The 22,824-nt window shown below is 41.8% G+C and overlaps 1 protein-coding gene across 1 annotated transcript in view; it reads left to right on the top strand.

The window, feature by feature from the left end:
- Nucleotides 1–22,824, top strand: part of Ddr2 (discoidin domain receptor tyrosine kinase 2) — a 135,433-nt gene that overhangs the window by 85,673 nt on the left and 26,936 nt on the right. Inside the window, exon 4 of the mRNA XM_042674321.1 lies at nt 22,007–22,109. Coding sequence (XP_042530255.1) covers nt 22,007–22,109 — 103 coding nt within the window. The remainder of the gene's footprint in view (nt 1–22,006; nt 22,110–22,824) is intronic.

Here is a 22,824-nt window from a genome sequence, read left to right as displayed (position 1 = left end):
TTAACCAACAGATCTCTGAAGAGCATTGATGTAGCAAGATAGGCCTCCCTGAAGTTTTGGTGGTTTGGACACATAGTAAAACAAAAGTTAAGGCAGTTAAATATTTGAGGGTTGTTTTTATGAGAATAAGTGGGAGGTGATGAGTTGTTAAAAATATGGAGCTTTATTTTCCCTCATGATTTGGAGATGTTTATGACTTTGACCTTTATCTTATTTGCTGTGGTGATGACCACTGGTGTATTCATGATCAGTACCTAGCACAGAGTTTAGCTTATATAAGGAGTCACTAAATGTTTGAAGGATGGGGAGAGTTCAGAAGAAAGAGAACTCATACATCTCTGTACTTTTCTGCATTAAAATGCTGCCACATATACAGGTGGACCTGTTGCAACAATGAGAAGTACAAGTTGTCATGTCCAAAACGAGCTTTACAACGTCGGTGCGGGGGGGGGGGAAGGGGGGGAAGGAGAAGGATTGGGATTGGGGGGGAGGGGGGAGGCTGGGAAGGGATGTGAAGGGTAAACAAAGGAGGAGGCTGCAATGCTTGGTAAGAAATGTACGCATTATCCTGCCCATGTAATTGTAACCCCTCTGTACAGTATGTTCACAAATGAAATAAAATTAAACTGAAAAAATAAAATAAAATAAAACAAAATAAAATGCTGCCACGTGAGATTTGATCTCACAAAGATGCTGGCAAGCTGAGAAAAAGGCCATAGGAATGTCATTCCTGTAAACAATGAAGATGCTTTATAGAGAATTACTAACTCAGAGAGGAGGATGAACTTAGGTCTCTGAGCTGTAACTACTAATGCACAACATATCTTCTGATGTCCAAATATGAGGGACTCTGTCCCCTTGCAGAGGTGGAGCAAACTTGGGCTACATAGGAGAGTGAGGCCTCGGTCCTTATTTTTAAATTCTTGTATTTTCCCTGCTTTTATTTATAGGGAGAGTATTTTGGTGGTTACAAATAAAGGAAAAAGTGCCTAAATTGTGCTGATCTCTTACTTTGGCATTTCAAGGGAGGAATTAAGAGTCTATCTTTTGAATATACAACCTGCCATAAAGATTTAAAGTCTAACAATGTTCTTTTTTATGTCCAAGTATTAATAACTTACAAAATGATCGATCCTGTCACATAAGGATAACACAGTTCTAGGTGTAGAGACAGAGTATATTTACTCTATACCTTGAAAAAGACTATAATTTTAATTTATTTGTTTGCTTTTCATAGGTTGGAGCAAGGTCTAAGACTGGCAGTATATTTTCTTTTTTCTTTTTGGTTGTGAAAATACCATACAGAGGGGTTACAATTACATGGGAAAGATAGTGAGTACATTTCTTATCAAGCATTGTTGCCTCCTCCTTTGTTTCCCCATACCATCCCTTCCCCTCTCCACCCCCACACCCCACACCCCCTACAACCACCACTCCCAACCCCCCCACCCCGCCAAAGTTGTAAAGTTCGTTTTTCGATATAACATCTTGTACATCTCATTGTTGTAACGGGTCCATCTGTAACCCTATTTAAACAATTTTATTTTCCCTTCCCCTCCCCAAATTATATCAACATCAAATACAGTGAAAGCAGGGGTTATACCATGGGGGAGGTATATACAAAGCAACAAAGAAATCATCTTATAAATGTGTTAGAAACAATCAAAAGAAAGAAAAAAAATTTGAATCCTTATCTTGGAGTTCATTTTGCCTAACTTCAACTTGTCTGACAGTTTCTCTTTGTCTCAGACATATACTAGTCATTGCAAATAAGGGAAACCATGGGAACTATATTTCTTTGAGCCTGGCTTACTTCACTTAATAGAATTTTTTCCAAGTCTTTCCATTTCCTAACAAATGAGGCAATGTCATTCTTTCTGATGAAGGCATAGAATTCCATTGTGTATATATACCACATTTTCTTGATCCATTCATCTACTGAGAGGCATCTGGGTTGGTTCCATATCTTAGCTATGGTAACAATGCTGCAATAAACACAGTTGTGCTGGTAGCTTTAGTATGGTCTTGTTTGTGATCATTTGGGTAAATGCCCAAAAGTGGGATTGCTGGGTCATAGGGGAGCTCTATGTGGAGTCTTTTGAGGAACCTCCATACTACTTTCCAAAGTGGTTGAACAAGTTTATACTCGCACCAACAATGAAGTAAGGTTCCCTTCTGTCCACGTCCCCTCCAGCATCTGTTGTTGCTAGAGTTTTTGATTACAGCCATTCTAACTGGGGTGAGGTGGTATCTTAATGTTGTTTTGATTTGCATTTCTTTTATGGCTAGGGAAGTTGAACATTTCTTCATGTGTTTATTGGCCATCCTTCTTTCTTCTTCAGCGAAGTTTCTCTTTAAGTCTTTAGCCCACTTATTTATTGGGCAGTTGTTTCTTTGAGGATTTGTTGTTGGGGGATTTAATTTTTTGAATTCCAGGTATATTTTAAATATGAGACCCTTGTCTGTTGTATGGCTAGTGAAGATCTCCCAATCTGTGGGTTTCTATTGATCTTGCTAGCTATGTCCTTTGCCATGCAGAAGGTCTGCAATTTCATGCAATCCCATTTGTCCAACCTTTCTTTGAATTGTTGTGTTTTGGGGTCTCTTTTAAGAAAATTTTGGCCTGTACCATCCTGTAATGTTTTCAGAGTGTCTGCTTTGACTCCGAGGTCTTTGATCCATTTGGAGTTGATTCTGGTGCAAGGTGATATATAAGGATCTAGCTTTAGTTTTCTACAAGTGATTAACCAATTTTACCGCACCATTTACTGAAGAGGCTCTTTCTTCCATTCTTTTTTTTAGCTCCCTTATTGAAGATTAGATGGCTATAGGTCTGTAGGTTCATTTCTGGGATTTCAATTCTATTCCATTGGTCCTGAGGTCTGTTCTAATGCCAGTACCAAGCTGTTTTGATTACTATGGATTTGTAGTAGAGTTTGAAATTTGGTATTGATATTCCTCCAGCACTGTTCTTTCTGTTGAGGATCGTTTTAGCTATTTGGGTTTTTTTTATTGTTCCATATGAATTTTTGGATTGCCTCTTTTATTTCCTTGAAGAATGAGGTTGGAATATTGATAGGTATGGCATTGAATTTGTAGATAGCATTGGGAAGTATTTCCATTTTCACGATCCAGGAGCATGGGAGGTTTTTCTACTTTCTAAGTTCTGTTTTGATTTCCTTTTTCAGGATTTTATAATTTTAATCATAAAGGTCTATCACTTCTTTGGTTAAGTTAATTCCTAGGGATTTTATTTTTTGTGGGGCTATTACAAATGGAGTTGTCTTCCTGATTTCAGCCACGCTTTTCTCATTGCTGGCATACAGAAAAGCCATTGATGTTTGAGGGTTAATTTTATACCCTGCTACTTTGCCAAAGTTTTGAATGAGCTTAAGTAATTTGGGAATGGATTCCGTGGGATTCTTAAATACAAAATCATGTCATCTGTACAGAGGGAGAGTTTTACTTCATCTTTCCCTATTTGGATCCCTTTCATGTTTTGATCTTGTCTTATTGCTGTAACTCGGCATTCTAATACTAGATTGAAGAGAAGTGGAGAGAGTGGACATCCTTGTCTTGTTCCTGAGTTAAGAAGAAATGGCTTTAGTTTTTCACCATTAAGTATAATGCTGGCTGTAGGTTTGTCATATACAGCCTTTATTGTATTGAGGAATGTTCCATGGATTCCTAATTTTTCCAAAACCTTCATCATAAAGGGGTGTTGGATCTTGTCGAATGCTTTTTCTGCATCTATTGAGATAACCATGTGGTTCTTATCCTTTCTCTTGTTGATGTGATGAATTATATTAACTGATTTGCATATATTGAACCAGCTTTGCACCCTGAAATGAATCCTGTTTGATTGCGGTGTATGATTTTTTGGATGAACTGTTGAAGTTGATTGGCTAAAATTTTGTTGAGAAGTTTTGCATCAATGTTCATCAAAGAAATGGATCTGTAGTTCTTTCTTTGATGAGTCCCTGCCTGCTTTTGGGATGAGGGTTATGATGGCTTCATAGAAAGAGTTTGGTAGTGAACTTTATCTTTCAATTTCATTGAACAGTTGGAGGAGTATTGGTGTGAGCTCTGCTTTGAAGATCTTGTAGAATTCTGCTGTGAATCCATCTGGTCATGGGCATTTCTAGGATGGGAGGTCTCTTATTGCTGTTTCTATTTCAATGCTTGATATGGACCTGTTAATTCATCTTGGTTTAGTTTCAGCATGTTGATATTTGCTAGGAAAAGGTCCATTTCTGCCACATTCTCAACTCTGTTTTGTTGATTCTTTCTATTTGTTTTTTGATTCTAATTCGTTTAATTCTGATTTAATTTTAATGATTTCTTTCCATCTACTGTATTGGGGTTTATCTTGCTGCTCTTTTTCAAGGAGGTTTAGCTGTGTCATTAAATTGTTGGTTTCAGATCTCTCCAATTTGTTGATGTAGGAGCTCAGAGCTATAAACTTGCCTTTGAGTACTGCCGTTGCTGTGTCCCAGAGGAGCTGGTAATTTGTGTGTTCCTTTTCGTTGAATAACATGAACATTTGAATTTCCTTTCTAATCTCTTCCATGACCCACTCATGATCCACAGTGTGTTGTTCAGCCTCCATGTGTTACAGGACTTTCTTTGGTGGCTTTTGGTGTTGAGTTCTAATTTTATTCCCTTGTGGTCTGAGAGAATGCAAGGTATAACTTCAGATTTTCTGAATTTGGACAAGTTTGCTTTGTGACCTAAAATGTGGTCTATTTTGGAAAATGTTCCATATGCTGCTGAGAAAAACGTGTATTCTGATGCTGCTGGGTGAAATATTTGGTAGATGTCTGTTAAATCTAGTTGATCTACGCAGTTGTTTAGATCTGTGGTTTCTCTGTTGAGTTTTGGCTGAGTTGATCTATCTAGTGAGAATAGTGGTGTGTTAAAGTTCCCAACAATTAATATCTTTGGATCTATGTAAGATTTAAGGGAAAGTAGTGTTTCTTGGATAAATTTGGGTGCTCCGTTGTTTGGCAAATAGATATTTAGAATTTTAATATCCTCCGAAGGTGAGCTCCCTTAATTAGTATGTAGCGACCTTCTTTATCTCTTCTCACTAATTTTAATTTAAAGTCTATTTTATCTGATATTAGGATTGCAACTCGCGCCTGTTTATGGGGGCCATTTGCTTGGTAGGTTTTGTTCCAGCATTTCACTTTCAAAAGTTGTTTGTTTTTATGAGCAAGTAGTGACTCCTGAAGGCAGCAGACAGAAGGATCTTGCTTTTTAATCCAACTAGACAGCCTATGTCACTTAATTGGAGAGTTAAGTCCCTTAATGTTGAGAGTTAGGACTGACAGGTAGTTAGGAGTTCCTGCCATATTATTCATCTTCTTGGGGCTCTTCCTATGGTTCTTGGATTTTCAGTTTGAGTGTGATTTCTTGGCCTTTATTGTAGTCTTGTTGGTTTTCTATGTGTAGGACATCTTTAAGAACCTTTTGTAGGGCTGGTTTGGTGGAGATATATTGTTACAGTTTGTCTTTGCTATGGAATGTTTTTATTTGACTTCTGGTTGTGAAGGAAAGTTTATCTGGGTACAGTATTCTTGGTTGATAGTTGGTTGTCTTTAGGGCACGGCATACATCATTCTAGGCTCTTCTTGCTTTAATTGTCTCTGATGAGAAATCTAAGGTGATTCTAATTGATTTCCCTTTAAAGGTGATTTTCCTGTGGCTTGATTGGTTTCTTAAGTCAGTTTGTTTGAGTAGGCAAAAAAATGCTCTTTGTTATCCAGGATTTTGTGATCCTCCTCCCAAGCTAGTTCAGTGGGAGGGAGATCTGCTTTGAGTATCACAAAAGAGGGAGATGGCTCTTTCCTCTAGATTGGAGATGCTGTGATGAGGCTAAGTTCTAGGTAAGGTTGAGGCCTTTCAGCAAAGCAGTAGCTTATCTGTGAGGGGCTAGCTCCAGAGACACTCACAGAGCCCAGCCTATGTCTATATTTACTCAATTTCAATTGATTGACTAGGCTGCTGTGGGGGGGGGACAGCCTCTGGCTCTGTTTACCCAGTGAAGAAAGCCACTCCTCTGGGGGCGGAGCTTTCTCTGCCTGGGCTGAGTGACTTTCCCCTGGGTGATGTTGAGCCTGGAAGGTCAGGTCAGGTTCCTGTGACCTGCTAAATAACTCTTTGTTTTCTTCCAAGGCCTGAGTTGGAGCTAGCTGCTCAGCAGGGCCTTTGTCTGTATCAAAGATGGAGATCTCTGGTGGGGGGGGCGGGAGGGGGAAGCCTTCCCTCCTCTGCTCCCCGAGAAGGACTGAGGATGTCAGGGTTCTACTCAGACTGGAGTCTTGGTTCCTGGGTTGTCTCTGGTCTGCGATTTGCAGGATGAAGATATCTGCTCCTTGTCACTTCTTGCTGGTGTTGAGTAGAATCAGGTCACCCACTGCGTCTGGCCCCTTTGTCCCAGACTCTGTTGTAAGTATGGTGGCTACGACCGCCATCGCAACTGCTGCAACCGAGGCTGCCAGCAGGTGCTCTGATCTGTCTCCTTGCCTGGATTTTCTCTCTCTGGCCAAACTCTGTGTACTGTAATGGCACACTTGGTGTGGTTCTCTGGCCTAGGATTGTTCACTGGAACACTAAAACTGCTTTCTATGCAAGAGCTTGTGTAGCCTCCAGCTTCTCCTCTGCCATCTTCCAGGAAATCCTGGCAGTATATTTTCTTACTGAAGAACTTACTAAATAGTGATAGATTAGTTCTAACAAAAATCAACAAATGTAATATGATATATTTCTGGCTATTGTTATATTTCTTGATTAATATATATAAAATTAATTACCATTTCTGTTATGAAGAGAAAACATTGCTTTTGTTACTAGTGCCTTGTTCATGGTAGACACTCTTTATTGTTGGACCTTATATCTTGAATGTGTGTTATAACAACAAAAAAATTAAACCTGACTTCCTCCAATGAAAGGTAAAAATGTATGCATTTCTGGGAATTTGAATTATGTTATTCATTATATCTCTAAAATACTCAGGGATTTAGGTGGAACAAGTTTTTCTTGGCTCTCTGAGAAGCTCAGGTGGTCTTCTCTTGGAGAATGAATGTTAGATTTCAAAGATAATGTAAAACCAGTATCCAGACTAGCCAGTGGTCGAAGCAGCTGGAACTGCCCATACATCTACACTCTGAGTAGTTACTGGGTATGAGCTTGAGTTCTTGGTCACTCAGATTCTTAAAACTCCTGTGTGCTCCCACTCTCTGGCAAGGTTAGAACTATTAGTCTTTTTTTTTTAAATAACATTTCTGCTCCTCTCTCTGTGCCAATATTTAGGACATGTGCTGGATGAGAAAAAAGTATTTCATGTTTCACATATCCAAGATCTTCACCAGCTCTGTTGATTTTTCCCCAAAGCAACCCTCTACTAGTACAAGATTCAGAGTCATCCACTCGACAAACTAGCACATGGCTGAAAGTGGCAGCAGATCTCATGCCTCTCTGAGACTTCCCCTTCTTTTAGGTCTTAGTCTCTCCATCCTTATTGCTTCAAGAACAACCAGGTGCCCTCAGATAGATGAGTTGAGATTTTACCTAGCTTTTCTAGTTACTCTCAAGGGAAGCACTGATGATGGAAATTTGTTCTGTTCCATCCAGAAACAAAAAATAAAAATTAATTTTTACTTTATTTCTGATGTGATATTGACCCATTTGTTTCACTAGGAAGCTCAGGATCAAAGTTAAAGCCCATGAGCAGACAAGGGTACAGAACCAATTGTAATATGTTTTAGATATTAACATTTATTCTTATTTTCCTATTCTCTTTTCTCCTAACTCATATTTCACCATGTATTCATTTGAATTTTATTTTAGTTATTGTTTTACATTTTAAAAAATTATATTTAAATAGTTGTACAAAGAAGTTGCTGTTTAACAAAGCAGTTTTTTAAAAGTCAAATTATAATAGCATCTTTAAACATTTCTGACTACCTTGGGTCTGTATCAAAGGTAGCTTAGGAAGCCCCTGTACAGACAAACTGTTAGAACCACACTGGAAAACAAATCAGTACTGAGTGAGAGTGACAGCTCTATGTCTTTGGAGGAGCCAGGTGTCTTTCTCCCACTGCCTTCATACAAAGATCTGTACAATCAGAGCACCATAACCATCTTGCTCACTTACATTCCAGCCCTTCATCACGTGAACTTAAACATGCAAATATCATCTTTATATTCCTGCTATAAGTCTGCTAATGGTCACAAATGCCTTCAGGGTCACATTCAAGTAGATCATTATGATTCGATCCCTACTGCAGCCTTCCAGACACTCTTATAATCACTTCTCATTGCTGTTGGTAGAGTATGAGCAATTTCCCATCACTATAAGATTACCCAACAGACATCCAGGATGTCCAATTGAATTTGTCTTTTAGCTAGATCAACAAAGCAGTATTATGAATACAATGTATCTTATGCAACTTTGGAAGTCAATCTAATCTTTATTAAAATGAGTCAGAATGAAGATAATTGAATAATTAATGACATCTAATGTTTATTAAACAATACTACTTTAATTTTTGACATAGGTTAACTTAGATTTTTTACAAGAATTCTAAACACAGGGGCCATACTATAATTAAACTAAGAATGCAAGCTTATGCAAATTTTATTGTGTGTACCGGTACTGGGTCTTAAACTCTGGGCTTCATACAAACTTAAAACTTGTACTCTACTACCTAAGCCATGCCTCCACTTCCTGATTTTTGCTGGCTAATTGGAGATATGACACTTATGGATTTGTCAGCCCTGGATGACTTTAAAGTGTGACTCCTCAGATCCCAGCCTCTTGAGTAGCTAGGATTATGGATGTGAACCACCACATTTCAAAAAAATATACTCTATTTTTTGCTTACATTGTATAAAATATTTACACAACTCTGGAAAGATAATTAAGGATGAGGAAGCTGAAATTCACAAAGGGATAAACCATAGTAACTTAGCCTTGGGGTCCTGTAATTTAGAAGCAGCACAATCAAGTTTTAAGACCTATAATGATTTCAAACAATGCTCAGCTTTCCCTCTTAATGCTTGAACTTCACTGCAACCCAGTTGTTTATTTTCAATACTTCTCCTTTGTTGGGTCTTCGTCCATCCCACGAAAGACGGATGGGGTCCGAGGAAAGGTAAGTGTGGTCGCTCACCTGTTCCCCAGCCTCCCTTAGCCCCGGAGACAATCAGACGCAGTGGGGAGTCAAGTCAAGCAGGAAAAAAACTCATTTATTAACAGAGCAAGCCCTTTTTAAAGCTAAAATGAGTGGGTGGCATGGCAGGGGAGGAAGAGGAACCAATCACTGTCAAGGTTACACCCTATTATGCACCTAAGCTTCCATGGGCTGGTTTCCGCACTGAACGAACGTAAAGCAAATTGGGTTCTGCCCACTGAACTCCCTCTCAGCACCATCTTTGCTACCAATGTGCCCTACAGATTTCCCTTTTTTTTGTTTTAATGGCAGACCCACCTCCCAGTTAGTTATCCTTTTCCCTCCTCTGTAAAGGTTATTTTAACAGGATTACATTGGTAAGGATAGCATTGGCCATGCAGGGGGTTCGAGGCAAGACTGGGGGGTGAGATTCGCCAGACAAGGATAGAGAGGGCCCTTGTGCATGATCCAAGAGCCTGTCCTAATTACCTCATATCCCCACCTAGCACAGTGATAAACATCAGTCCCACCACAGTTAGAAATGTCTGAAGCAGTTGAATTAATTCCTGGGCATATATAAAAGTCAGTATCTCATAAGGTCGTCCTCTTCAGAACATGGGAGCAGCCTGGGTATTGGGAGTTCCACACATGTGGCACGGAGCATCCTTGTGGGCCCCCACACTCAGGCCGTTCTACTTTAGTCCAGTAAAACAAGGAAAATTTAAAACAAACTGCAGACATAGCAAAGAAATCCTGGATACCTGGTATCTTTTAAGTAAGCCAGTTCCTTGTATGTGCCTTTAAGCGAGCATAGGGGTCAAGATGACCTGTGAGCTTTACTGTCAGCTCCCAACATCTCCCTGTCTTTGTTTAAAGAAGCGAACCCACCTGTCTTAGGTTGGGTGGATCACCTTGTCTACCTTGGCTGTCATTGGGAACTTCTTCAGAGTGAAGCTGAAGGCCCTGTCTTAGGTTGATCAGACTGACACCCCCTCTTACCTGTCTCTGGCTGTGATTCCTCTCAGGGGAAATTCATTCACTTGGAGCTTGATCTTATGTAACTGGCTGGCTAAGCTCATAAGAATTTTGCAGTGCACGTATAATGCAAGGAAGGCATAGAAAAACCATCAGCAAAAGCATTACCAGGCCAGGAAATGTCATTAGCAGTCCTTCAACATTAGTCAGAGATGGGATAGCAGTCTTTGCCACTTCAGAGTCCAGAGGTGGGGCTTGTTCTAATCCAGCTATTTGCCTGTGGGGTTGAAAAAGATCTAAACTGGAAGCATAACAAAAGGTGGTTGTTTAACAATAAGTATGGATTCAATAATGCCGCTATACAAGCAATTAGTAAAAGAACAATTAGAGCAGGTAATATTAAAATAATTAGATCCTACAGAAATATTAAATGGTCCATACATAATGATATAGGGTGGTGATCAAAATGAAGGTCAGGTTGAAGGGACAGCTTCTCTTGTGGTGCTATTGATGATTTCTGCATTGCTAGCACTGATCACTGCCCAGGTCAACCATTGAGGTTGATGCAGATTCCGTAGGGCCATTGCAGGGACTGGGAGGGTCAAGACAGCCAACAGCTGGAGTATTGCCATCTGCAATTGTTAGGGAACACAAGAGCTTCTCAAGGACTGGTTGCCTTTGGGGATGGTTAGTAATTATCTTTCTGGCTTTTCTCTTTTAAACACAAGCCTTGGCCACCATAGCTGCTTTTCTTTCCTTGTTGGTTAGTTTATCCTTGGGTATCCTCCAGTATAGAGGAAATGGGTAAAAACTTAAGGTTCCTGGCAGGGATCCAAATGGAGGCTGTCTCCCCTATGGGAAAAATGCACCCAAATCCCCTGCCCATGGTAACTAGCCGGTCAGGTCCTCTCCATTGTTGTGTCAGGGGGTCTTTCCACCTGACTTTCATTTGGGGCTTAGAGTTTATTTTTCCCCAGTGCTTCTGAAATCTGGATTCAGTTGTCCCTTTTGAAAAAATTTAAAATGTTAATGGTAAACAAAGCTATCTGTAACTGTATATGGGGGCTAACTCCCCTTTTTTGTTTTAATAATTGTTCCTTAAGATATTGGTGATTTCTTTCTATAATTGCTTGGCCTTGGGGATTAGGGAATTCCTGTAGTATGATTTATATGCCATTTGTCAAAAATCTCTGACATTGCTTTACTAACAAAACAGGGTCCATTATCGGTTTTAACTTGTGCTGGTAGACCCAAGGTGGCAAAGCATTGAAGAAAATGTGCTTGTGAATGTTTAGTTCTTTTTCCTGTATGTGCTGTGGCCCAGCATGCTCCTGAGTAGGTATCTATAGAGACAAAGATATATTTAAACTTACCAAAGGCTAGGAAATGAGTAACATCTGTTTGTCAGATGATGTTAGGTTTAAGGCCTCTGGGATTTACCCCTGGTGGTTGTAATGGGGTACTTTTAAGAAGGGCTGGCATGTTTTACAGGTATGTACTATCCTTTTTGAGGTCCTTTACAGGAATCTGAGGCAATCTATGCTGAAGACCTCTCCAATTAATGTGGGTTAAATCATGCAAACAGGTAGCCTCTTGTAACTTTAATGCTTGTGGGCCAGTAGCTAACTGGTCCACCCAATTATTGCCTAGGGATAAAAACCCAGGAAGTTTTGAATGCCCTCTCAAATGCTGAATATGAATAGGGGCTCCCCACCCTTCTAATAGGCCCTTAAGGGTAGCCATAAGAGGGGAAATAGCGTTTGCATCCAGCCTAATATGTGCCTGGGGAATATGAGGGAGCAAGTTAATCATATATAGGCTATCAGAATACAAATTAAAGGGTTTTTGAATGTCTTGAAGGGCCATAATTATGGCCAGCATTTCTTTATATTGTGCTTACCCTTGACAAGGTTGAAATCTTTGTTGGCTGGGGGGTCTTTTGTTGCTCCTCAAAGGTTGCATATGCAGAGCCTGCTTTACCTCTGTCAGTAAAAACATGGAGGGCGCCAGGAATAGGCGTAGGAGAAAATAGAGATGGCATTTTGAGGGGAAGTCGCCATAACATGACAGTCCATTTGGATGGCCCATAATGGCAGTCAATTTGGCCTAGAAACCCCTCCAAGGAGAGAGCAAGATGAGCATTGGCTTGAGTGAGCCACTCAACATCTGCCATCCAAAAAGGAAAAACAATGGAGTGAGGGTCGAGGCTATAATGCCTTTGGGCTTGGGTCCTTCCCTTGATGATAGCATCTGCAAGTTGGTCTGCTTGATAGTACACCTGAGGTGTGGCCCCCAGGGCAGTGTGAACCCACTCTAATGGCTCCCTCTTTTGAGTTAAAACTGCAGAAATCAATGTAACACCTGCAAACAACCAAAGGGAAATGGGCTCAAAAATAGAATACCTCTTTAAGGAAACTTCATCCAGGGCTTTTTGGAACTGCAAAAATATTGCCCTATGGATGTCTGTAATTTTAATAGCTTCTTGAGGTGTCCTGTCTTTTAGTAGGGCAAATAAGGGCACAAGACTATCTTTAGGGACAGAAACCCATGGCAACAGTCAATTGATTTCCCCTAAAAGACTCTGAAGTTGGGTTAAGGTTAGAGAGGCTGGAATATCCAGCAAAGGCTTAAGGGGACTGGCCTGAGTCAAGTTAAGGTGGCTCCCGAGCACCTTAAAAGGAGGTAGCTTTTGAATTTTATTGAGGGCTATGGTAAAACCCCCCTTTTTTAATATGGCGAGAACTTGGGCCAGAAGGCCCTCCAGGCAGCTTGGGTCTTGGTGCCCCAGAATTATATCATCCATGTAGGCATAGGCAAAGGAGGTATCTGAACCCAGCACAGGCCCTAAAAGTGTGGCCAAGTATTGTTGGCAAAAGGCCGGGCTATTGGCCATTCCCTGTGGCAGCACTGTCCATTGAAACCTCTGATCAGGCTGGGAAAAATTAAGAGAAGGGATGGAGAAAGCAAACTCCTTGCAGTCATCTGGATGCAGGGGGATAGAAAAAAAACAATCTTTAATATCAATCACAACCAAAGTATTTTCTGAAGGTATAACAGAAGTCCAGGGCATGCCTCTTAGGGGTGTTCCTACTAGCTCCATCCTTTCATTTACCTTACGTAGATCTTGGAGCATACACCAAGACCTGAAGGCTTTTTGAATAACAAATATGGGTGTGTTCCAAGGACTCATAGAAGAGCGTATATGCCCAAGGCTTTTCTGTTCCTCCACCAGAAGGTGGAGGGCTACATGTTTAGGTTTGGTCAATGGCCACTGCGCCACCCAGATTGGGCTTCCCGGCTTCCACCTAATGGGAGGTACTCGGGGGGCAGTGGCCTTTAGGATTGGGGGTGCACCCGAGTGGGTCCCCTATGTTCTTCTCTGTAATGATGAAAGTTAAAAAAATCATTTTCCTTAACTCCTTCTAGATCCTGTTTAAGCCTTTGTGCTTCTTCCCCATCCAGGATAGGATGCTCAATAGTCTGTAGTGACCATGACATCCATTTGTCTTAGCATGTCTTGCCCTAATAAATTGGCAGTAAGGTTCTTTGTCACTAAAGGGTGTATCTTTTCCTGTTCTCCATCTGAGCTAGTCCATTTCATAAGGGCAACTGTCTCTTTGGACTGGGAGTTGCCCCCTACCCCCAATATGGGGGCCCAGGTGCAAGCTTCCAGTCCAAGGGCACTTCCTCCTCCCTGAGTATGGTTCGATCTGCCCCCATGTCAATTAAGCAGTGAAACCTCTTTCCGCCTATGAGAAAACTCACTTTAGGGCGGAGTCCTTCCACCAGGGGGATGGTCCAATGGGCCTGGGTCATCTTGCCACGAGGCTGCCTGGGCCTCACAGCAGAGGGGGTTCCTCCTTGAGTTAACAGGGCTGGAGGATGCCCCTCCCCTAGTTTAAAGGCTTCCCATCTAAATCAAACTTGGATCGACAATCCTTTTTCCAATGGTATCCCTTTCTGCACCTGGGGCAGGGTATAGGGGGCGGTTTGCCCCCCCCCCCCCCCGCTAGTTGGCAGGGGATTGTTGTAAACAGTCCCTCTTAAAGTGTCTCTCCTGCCCGCATTTAAAACAAGTCCCTCTCCCCGATGGTCTTGGGTTCCTCGGGCCTGGGTCAGCGCCTGGTTAATAGCCTCAGTCATTGCAGATGTCTGAGCCTGTAAAGCTAAAGCTAGTGATTGGGACTGGTGCTGTTGTGTTCCCATATCCTACGAGGCTACCACCCATCTGCTCAGGGAACTCTCTCTCAATCCTGCGCAGGCCATGCGGTGGTCTGCATTCATCCCTTCCCAGACCAGCAGCTTTACAAACTGATCTTGGAGGTTCCCTGCTGGTAGCTTGCAGTGAACCCTCTGTTGGACTCGGTCTATAAAATCAGGTAGAGGCTCACCAGGTTTTTGTCTCACTCCTGCTATGGGGGACTCAGTAGGCCCATCATCCAGTTTGTACCACACGGCAAGTCCTGCCTGCCTCACTTGGTCACGGTACGGGCCAGGTATTGCGGCCTGTTGGATGCCAGTGGAGTACCCTTCCCCCATCCCTGCTAACTTGGCATAAGTAATAGGTATCTTGGGTTGAGCCTGCTGATTATTCTCCGCTCACACTCTGCATTCCTCCTTAAAGAAAGCACAACATTTAATAAACTGAGAACTGGTGAGGATGACTTTGGACACATCCAGCCAGTCCTTAGGGACACATGGGTGATAAGCAATGTCCTATAATAGGGTATGGGCCAAAGAAGAGTTTGGGCCATCCTCCACCACTGCCTTGTGAAGCTCTTTAAGATCCTAAGCTTCCCAGGATACCATTCCAAGGGCTTATTAGCTCCTGATGCCAGATTGACCAGATATGCTTGGGGAAGTGAATCCTGTGGCCTAGGGTCCAGGCTCTTGGGTGGCCCTTCCCTTCCAGGGTAGGCCTCCGAGTAGGTTACTTCCCCAGCCCTTGGTCCCTCCATGGAAGGTCGGTAGGGGTCTGGGTCTTGCAGGTCCCTCTCACAGGTTGTGTAGGGCTCTGTACCTTCCCTCCAATAAGGGGAATAGGGAGGGGGCCTATGACCGTCAGGGGCACCTGAGTCAGAGAGGGTAACTTTCACCCTTGTTTTGACTTCCACTGTGCATGTTTCATTGCATTCTCTGTCGAATTTGGCCCATTCCTTTTCCTTCTCACTTCCCAAGTCCTCCTTTACTCCTTCTAGGCCTAATGTTGCCTCCTCCTTCTTCTGTGAGATAGCATTACCCATACTAAGGGTTTCACTTACCCTGAGAGACCACTTAGCCTTGGCCGGTATCTTTTCCTTTCGTGCCCCACATTGGGCGCCAGATGTTGGGTCTTCATTGGTCCCACGAAAGACGAAAGACAGATGGGGTCCGAGGAAAGGTAAGTGCGGCCGCTCGCCTGTTCCCCAGCCTCCCTCAGCCCGGGAGACAATCAGACGCAGCAGGGAGTCAAGTCAAGCAAGAAAAAAAACTCATTTATTAACTGAGCAAGCCCTTTTTAAATCAAAAAGGAGCAGGTGGCATGGCAGGGGAGGAAGAGGAACCAATCACTGTCAAGGTCACACCCTATCATGCACCTAAGCTTCCACGAGCTGGTTACACACTGAACATAAAGCAAATCGGGCTCTGCCCACTCAATTCCCTCTCAGCGCCATCTTTGCTGCCCGTGTGCCCTACACTCCTTCTTTTAGGGGATATTACATTCTCCTGTAAAGGTTACACTGACTTATTTAACCAGGAAAAAAGAATGTGTTGTTGTCCAATCCATACCTCAGCATTCTACAGTTTAGAGACTTCTTTCCTGGAGCTCTGTAATATTTGTTTCTAGAAAATATTTGTAGATCTCTAGGAATATCACAATCATGAAGAGTTTTTCCTGAGGGGATTTTTTTTTTATAGCACATTCTTCATTCCCCATTTCATCTTTCAGTTACTGTCCCCAATCTCCTTTTCTTTACACAGCACAGTGGCCTATACTTCTCTTCTTTCTGTTGTCTCCTCCATCCTTCCCCGAACAGGTTTCCCCAAACCACCCACCAGTATTGCTGGTGTCAAAATCACTAAGCCCAGTGTTGTTCTGTCCTGAGGAGATTTTTAACATAGAAAAAGAGGTATTCATAGAGTAGACCAAGCACCTGAAGAATAGCTCTATAGACCAAAAAAAAAAAAAAAATCCAAATAATTTTTCTTGGCCCCTTGCAAGATCCTACTGTACAAATATTTACCTGCACAGAAAACCAAGGTGATAGGTTGGTATCTAACTCATGTGGAACAGGGACTTAGGTGACAGATACTTTGATTGAACTTTTCCCTTCTGGAATTGGAATTGTCCTTCTGAAAGTCTAAGAACTAAATCTCTGTGGCCTGGGGCTAAAGAAGAAAGAACTGGGGATCAGGAGACCTGAATTTTGGTCTTGGTAGCCTGTATGTCCTTAAGCAAGTCAGTTCACATCTTTATGGGCCAAAGAGGTTCTGGTAATCAACATGGAGCCAATGGAGTGGCTGGTAGTTTTAGAGCCATTCCTAAAATTGAGTCATTGCTTTAGACCTTAGATTGGCTTGGGCCCCATAGTTGACCTCCATGTGCCCTCTAATCAGTTGTGTGTTCCCAGAAAGGGCCAGTGGCCAAATCTCTGGGCTCAGGCCTCACGTGTGCTGTGTGTATTTTCCTGGAAGCTACATATAGGACATTCACTGACAGAGAGCCTGTGGCCTGGAGCTCATAGCGAGATGGTAAACATAGTGAAACAAGCAGCTCTTTCAGGCTTTCAAGCTTGGCAAGAAAGTATGAAAAATAATTCTTGGGAAGCTGGGGATGGGTGGCAGCTGCTTCTCCTCAGACTGTCTGCCAGGCCCAATGGGAGCTTGGGACGGATGGATGGGGCTCTTAGCTGGGCCTAGTGCAGTTAGTGCTGGTACTTTTCCACTCCGGGAAGCTGGAATAGTCAATTGGCTTTCCTGTCTGGGAGATTGGTGGGTAGTAGAAACCACCAAGACAACACAGCAGGCAAAACCAGGAGCTACTTCTTTGCTGCAGGGTCTCCCATGTGATTGATTCAACACTTTTCCTATGTTTCATAGTGCAGAGAAGATAGATTGGTGAGATCTGATGAACAGAGTGGGGGGATAGGAAGAAAGAATAGGACCTGATATTTAGAACTTGGGCCAACTTGGCACTTCTGATTCTACCCTAATGGCTGGGATTCCTTCCACAGAGTTTGCCCAAAATAGGCATGTTCAATAGGAAAACCACACTGGTACTGCTGAGAAGTGCCACGTTGGTTACCCTGGGCCAAAGCTTCTTTTGGTTCCAAACATTTAGTAGGATGAGAAAGGCCATCCAAGATCAGCTTGTATATTTTCCTGTGTCTTTTCTGTGAGAGCCCTAAGAAACTGTCCATTAGTTTTAATAGTTTTAATGTGGCCATTGCTGCTTTACTGGTTCTTAGCTCTGAATTCTTTATTTTCACTTCTATGTTCCCAATTTCTAGACCTCAGCCTAATTCCTATTGTTGAAGGATGGTTTTGCTTTCTATGGTTTTAGTTACCCAAGGATGACCATACTCTGAAGATATTAAATGGAAAATTTCATAAATAAACAATCCCTAAGTTTTAGCGATTCTGATTAGCGTGATGAAATTGTATGCTCTACCACTCTGTCCCAACACATCTCATATCATTTTATTTTATTTTATTTCATCCTATTATGTATGAAGAACTGGAAGGATTTATAATAGTCCAGATATGAAGTGATGGAGGTTGGGCTTTATGTGGGAGGAGAAAAATAACTGGGGTTCAAGAAATTTTCAGGAGGTGGAAGTTTTCATATTTGTTGATGGGACTGTATGGTACTCAAAACCATCCTTACTTCTGCCTTGATCTGTTTGCTGATGCTACAGTAGAATGCCATAGACTTTATAACTTAAAAATAAAGACATTTATTTCTTACACTTCTGAAATCTGGAAAGTCTAAGAGCATGTCATTAGCATTCAGTGAAGTCTGTCTTACTATATGACAAAATGGTAAAGGGCATTGTGTGGCAGGACAGAGCAAGTAGGCTAGCATGTCATCTTTTCTTTTTCATAGCCACCAACACCATCATGGTAACTCAATTTTCTCAACTTTATCCAATCTTAATTACCTACCAAATGTTCCACCCCCAAATATCATTAACATATGACTTTGATAATTAAATTTTTAGCAGATGAATTCCAAGAGGATTAGCTAAACCATGGCAACTGTTCACGCTTCAATTGCTTCCTGACAGGAATCATAAGTTATCTATTGAACTTAAATGATTCCTCTGCAAAAATTCTGTTTTGGTCTTTAGGTAGAAGGTTGACTTAGAGAAAGTCTTTCATCAATGCTGATACTGTGCTGTTTAATCCTTCTATGAGGAGAAGGCTGGAGAGGAAAAGGAAGGGCACAAGACACTGACACATTTAACATTTCTTATTTATTTCTTTTGTGCTATTACTGGGGCTTGAACTCAGGGACTTGTGCTCTGTCTTAGCTTTTACATTCAAGGTTGGTACTCGATCACTTGATCACTTCCAGTTTTTTCCTGGTTAATAGGGGATAAGAATCTCTGAGACTGGGATGGCTTTGAACTATAAACTTTATATCTCAGCCTCTTGAGAAGCTATGATTACAGGCATGAGCCACCTGACTACATTTAACATTCCTTTATATGCATAGTAAAGGCTATTTTCCTTCCCTGGTTTATCTTGGTCTTATACCAGAATGTGCATCATTTGTGTCGGAGGATTGGATAAGACACAATTTACCAAAATCTTTCAGGATTCTGACCTAAATAAATCTGGGATGGGGACTTTTGCATATTTACCTAATTCCAAGGTGATACTGATGCTACCCTAATAATAAATGGAATATAGTCATGATAAGGATAGTATATAGCTTACAGGAAGGGATTGGAACTCTTTTGATATCAATATGCAGGGTATCCTTGTATAGATTTTTGTCTTCCTGCTCCTTTCCATTCTTTCTGTCATATGTTTTTCAAATCTCTTTTACCTTGTTTTCTTCATCTGTTAATTAAATAAAGTTCATGGGAAGTGTTCAGTTAGGACCCCTCCCCCCCCCCCGCAATAAAAGTATTTCAGGGAAATAGAATCTCATAGGGCAGTAGCAGTTACTTGGTTAAAATATCTTGGTTGCTGTCCCAGAGATGAGCTAGTCCTTGGTGGGGAAGTTACAACAATATCATGACTCACTGTTGATTCTCCTTCCCATTTTCTGGCGTACTTTAGCTGTTCTGGGAAGCAAAGGTAATCATGGGCCTAATGTTTAGAGATGCATGATGGCCAAGAATGAGGCTCAAGGACTGGATGGTGTATTTCTCTAATTACCAGCATGGCCCTAGAGAACCATCATCACAGGTCCAGTGTGGGTGGGACCTGGAGCAATGGCTTCTGAACTTCAACACACAGCAGAACAACTGGAAAGAGCTTTACTGAAGAGTAACTGGAGAGAACTTTACTAACACGTGCATTTTTGGACACAGCTTAAGATAAAATAAAACTGGATCGCTAAGGAGGGCTCACAGATGTGTATTCTGATACCTCTTCAGAAACCTCTAAAGAAACTGGCGCATGGATTGGCTATTGAAGATCTCACCCAGATTCCTTGCTTTCCACCTGACAAAACTGAGGCCCAAAGAGGGTTAGGAGCTCAGTTCCTACCTTGGATAAATGGTAGAGTCAGAGGTGGATTTGAAATCTTAGTGTTTGAAGGTTACAGCTTAGTGGATCATAGACATCAAGTTCTAAGATAGTTTTTACTTGGTGAAAAATCTTAGTTAAGCTCTTACAAATTATAGAATTAGTGGGCAACAGGAAACATTGAATGAAAAAGAATGGTCATATAATCTGACATTCAATGTGTCCTAAATGGATATTTATTGCTATATTTCACCATATTTATTAGACTATTGATTCCAAGCTATGTGATTACTTTGTATGCCTCTAAGAAATAAAGAAATGGAGAAAAACCCACTGCTAGTTAACCAAGGACACTGTTTGCTTATAGGATGCAACTAGATTTGGTAAATGTTAATGTGAAAAAAGAATATAATGTGTCATCTCTCCATGATAAATCTCTTTTGGATCTTATGATGATTCTTGTCTCTGAATTAAATTCTTTACAGCTTGCCTGGAGGTTCTGGCAGGGAAGCGCAGCTACTCATATACACTTGACGGAAGACTGGTCTTCTTCTATCAGGGATGGGAACTTCGGGAGGGACACACATGGAGCAGTGAGGGAGGAATGGGACCCCCCCCCCCCCCAGCCAGCCAGATTAGCTGAATCAATCCTGGCCATCAATGGGGTGACAGATGTCACAGCCAGGTTACTCTCACATCCTCAATTAAATTCTTATCTCCATACTAAATGCAGATTCCTAAAGAACAGTCATAGTTGTGTGTTCCACAGAGAGGCCAGTGTGGCTCATGGTGAATATGGACTGGAAACTAAATCCAAGACAGCTAGGGAACAGGTTATGCAGGCCCTTGAAGACCATGCAAAGGATTTGAATTTATTTATTTACTTTTCTGTTGGTCCTGGGGCTTGAACTCAGGACCTGAATGTTGACCCCAAACTTCTTTTGCACAAGACTAGCACTCTTCCACTTGAAGCTTCCTGCTTTTTCTGAGTAGTTACTGGACATAAGAGTCTCATGGACTTTGCTACCCAGGGTGGATTTGAAATGAAATCCTCAGATCTCAGCCTCCTGAGTAGCTAGGATCACTTTACTCTATCTTGGTCAAAAGTGGAAGCCCACCCTTGATTATTGTTTATAGCCAGGACCCAAGTACACCACTCATTAAGACCAAAAATATATTAGATCCCTTGATAGGGTAGTATGCTGGTTTGCTCTATAGTTTTATGTAATCAGCTATCTATGGAAAAAGAAGTTCTATGAAGCATTGAGCTTCCTGGTGATCACAAGGAGAACTCACTGTTATTGGAATATTGATTAGAGGTACATGTCTGCTATAGTTTATTTCTTCTGACTAAAACTGAGTAGCCAGGCACCAGTAGCTCACACCAGCTACTAGGAAACTGAATTCTGGGGATTAGGGTTCAAAGCCAGCTTGGGCAGAAATGTCTATGAGATTCTTATCTCCATATAACCACCAAAAATCTGGAAGTGGAGCTTGTGCCTCAAGTGGAAGAGTCCTTTGAGCAGAAAAGCTCAGGGACAGTTCAAGCTCTAGGACTGGTACACATGTGTGTACACACACTTATAGAAATACACACACACACACAAAACAATAACAACAATTCAATTTTATTGAATAAAAGGATAGGTAATGACCTTAGGTTATTTGTCAGAGTTTGGATCAAAAGATAGATTTGTCTGAAGGCCAAATCATATATATATATATATATACTGTACAGAGGGGTTACAGTTACATGAGTAACAAAATGAGTACATTTTGTAGTGAGCATTGTTACCTCCTCCTTTGTTTTCCCCCATCATCCCTTCCCTCCCCACCTCCCCAACTCCTCCCTTCCTTCCTCCCCACTCCCATTTTGTAAAGTTCATTTTCAACAGTGTCTTGTACATCTCATTGTTATAATGAGTCAACCTGTATCCTTATTTAAGCATTTTATTATTTCTGAAGGCCAAGTCTTGAATGTGTAAGTAGTATTTGGAGTCAGGGCTAGGAAGAAAAGTCTTGTAGAGTTAGGGTGATTAAATTGGAGCCATAGAGCAATTTAGTAAGATTTCAATTCTCTTATGCTAGGTTCAGTGATCAATTACAGTCTTCCTGGGAGGCTTTGGGTATCAAAATGAAAGCATGTCCTCTCTTTTTGGTTTTTCTTGGTCCAGCTGTGTGCCGCTATCCTCTGGGCATGTCAGGAGGCCACATTCCAGATGAGGACATCACAGCTTCCAGTCAGTGGTCAGAGTCCACAGCTGCCAAATATGGAAGGTGAGGATGAATGTATTAAGAAACCCTGAAATCTGTGCAAAATGGATTTCTTACAGACAGAACCCTGATTCAAAGAGGGGGTGATTCTGATGAGAGCTGGTAGGGATGGAGAGAAGATGTGGAGTGAGCCCGTTTCAGGGAGAGAATACAGGGCTTGGCTGCATCTGCTGGTCTGGCAACCTCATCCCAACCACAGAACCCCAGAGCCACACCACCCACAGTGAATGGACTCATTGATATGTAATGCATTTTTACCTGACCTCCCTGTGAGCTTCTGCAGCAGGGAGGCCAAAGCTGCAGATCCAAGAAGGTACAGATGGTATGGGATGCTGAGAATGAGGAGCTTTGCCTTACTTTCCAGAGGGTGTCTGTGAAGCATCACCCACTGTGCAAGGCTTCAAGGGCTTTACACTGAGGTCTCCAACAAACTCTTCCCCTCTCCTGAGAAAATAGCACACAGAAGGGCCATGCCCATCTATAAACAGGGTATGGGAGGTTCCTTATGGTACTGTTTCATGAAGTTCTTTAAACCAACAAACTCGCACATTAAAAATTGTTCTGCTAGTTGAGACCTAAAGCTTCTCCTGGAATCTAATTCTTTCAGTGTTGAGGTACTTAGTTTGTTGAACTGAATGATCACCCATGAGGAAAGTAAACCTTGATAAACCTTTCCCATAATATTTAGCTTAGTGTGTATGGTCGGTGGGGTTTGAAA

The sequence above is a fragment of the Dipodomys spectabilis genome, unplaced genomic scaffold (assembly GCF_019054845.1).
Source record: "Dipodomys spectabilis isolate Male_0828 unplaced genomic scaffold, ASM1905484v1 ptg000019l, whole genome shotgun sequence".
Lineage (NCBI taxonomy): Eukaryota > Metazoa > Chordata > Mammalia > Rodentia > Heteromyidae > Dipodomys > Dipodomys spectabilis.
Note: the sequence above shows the minus strand (reverse complement) of the source record. Positions and strands in the feature narration are given on the sequence as shown.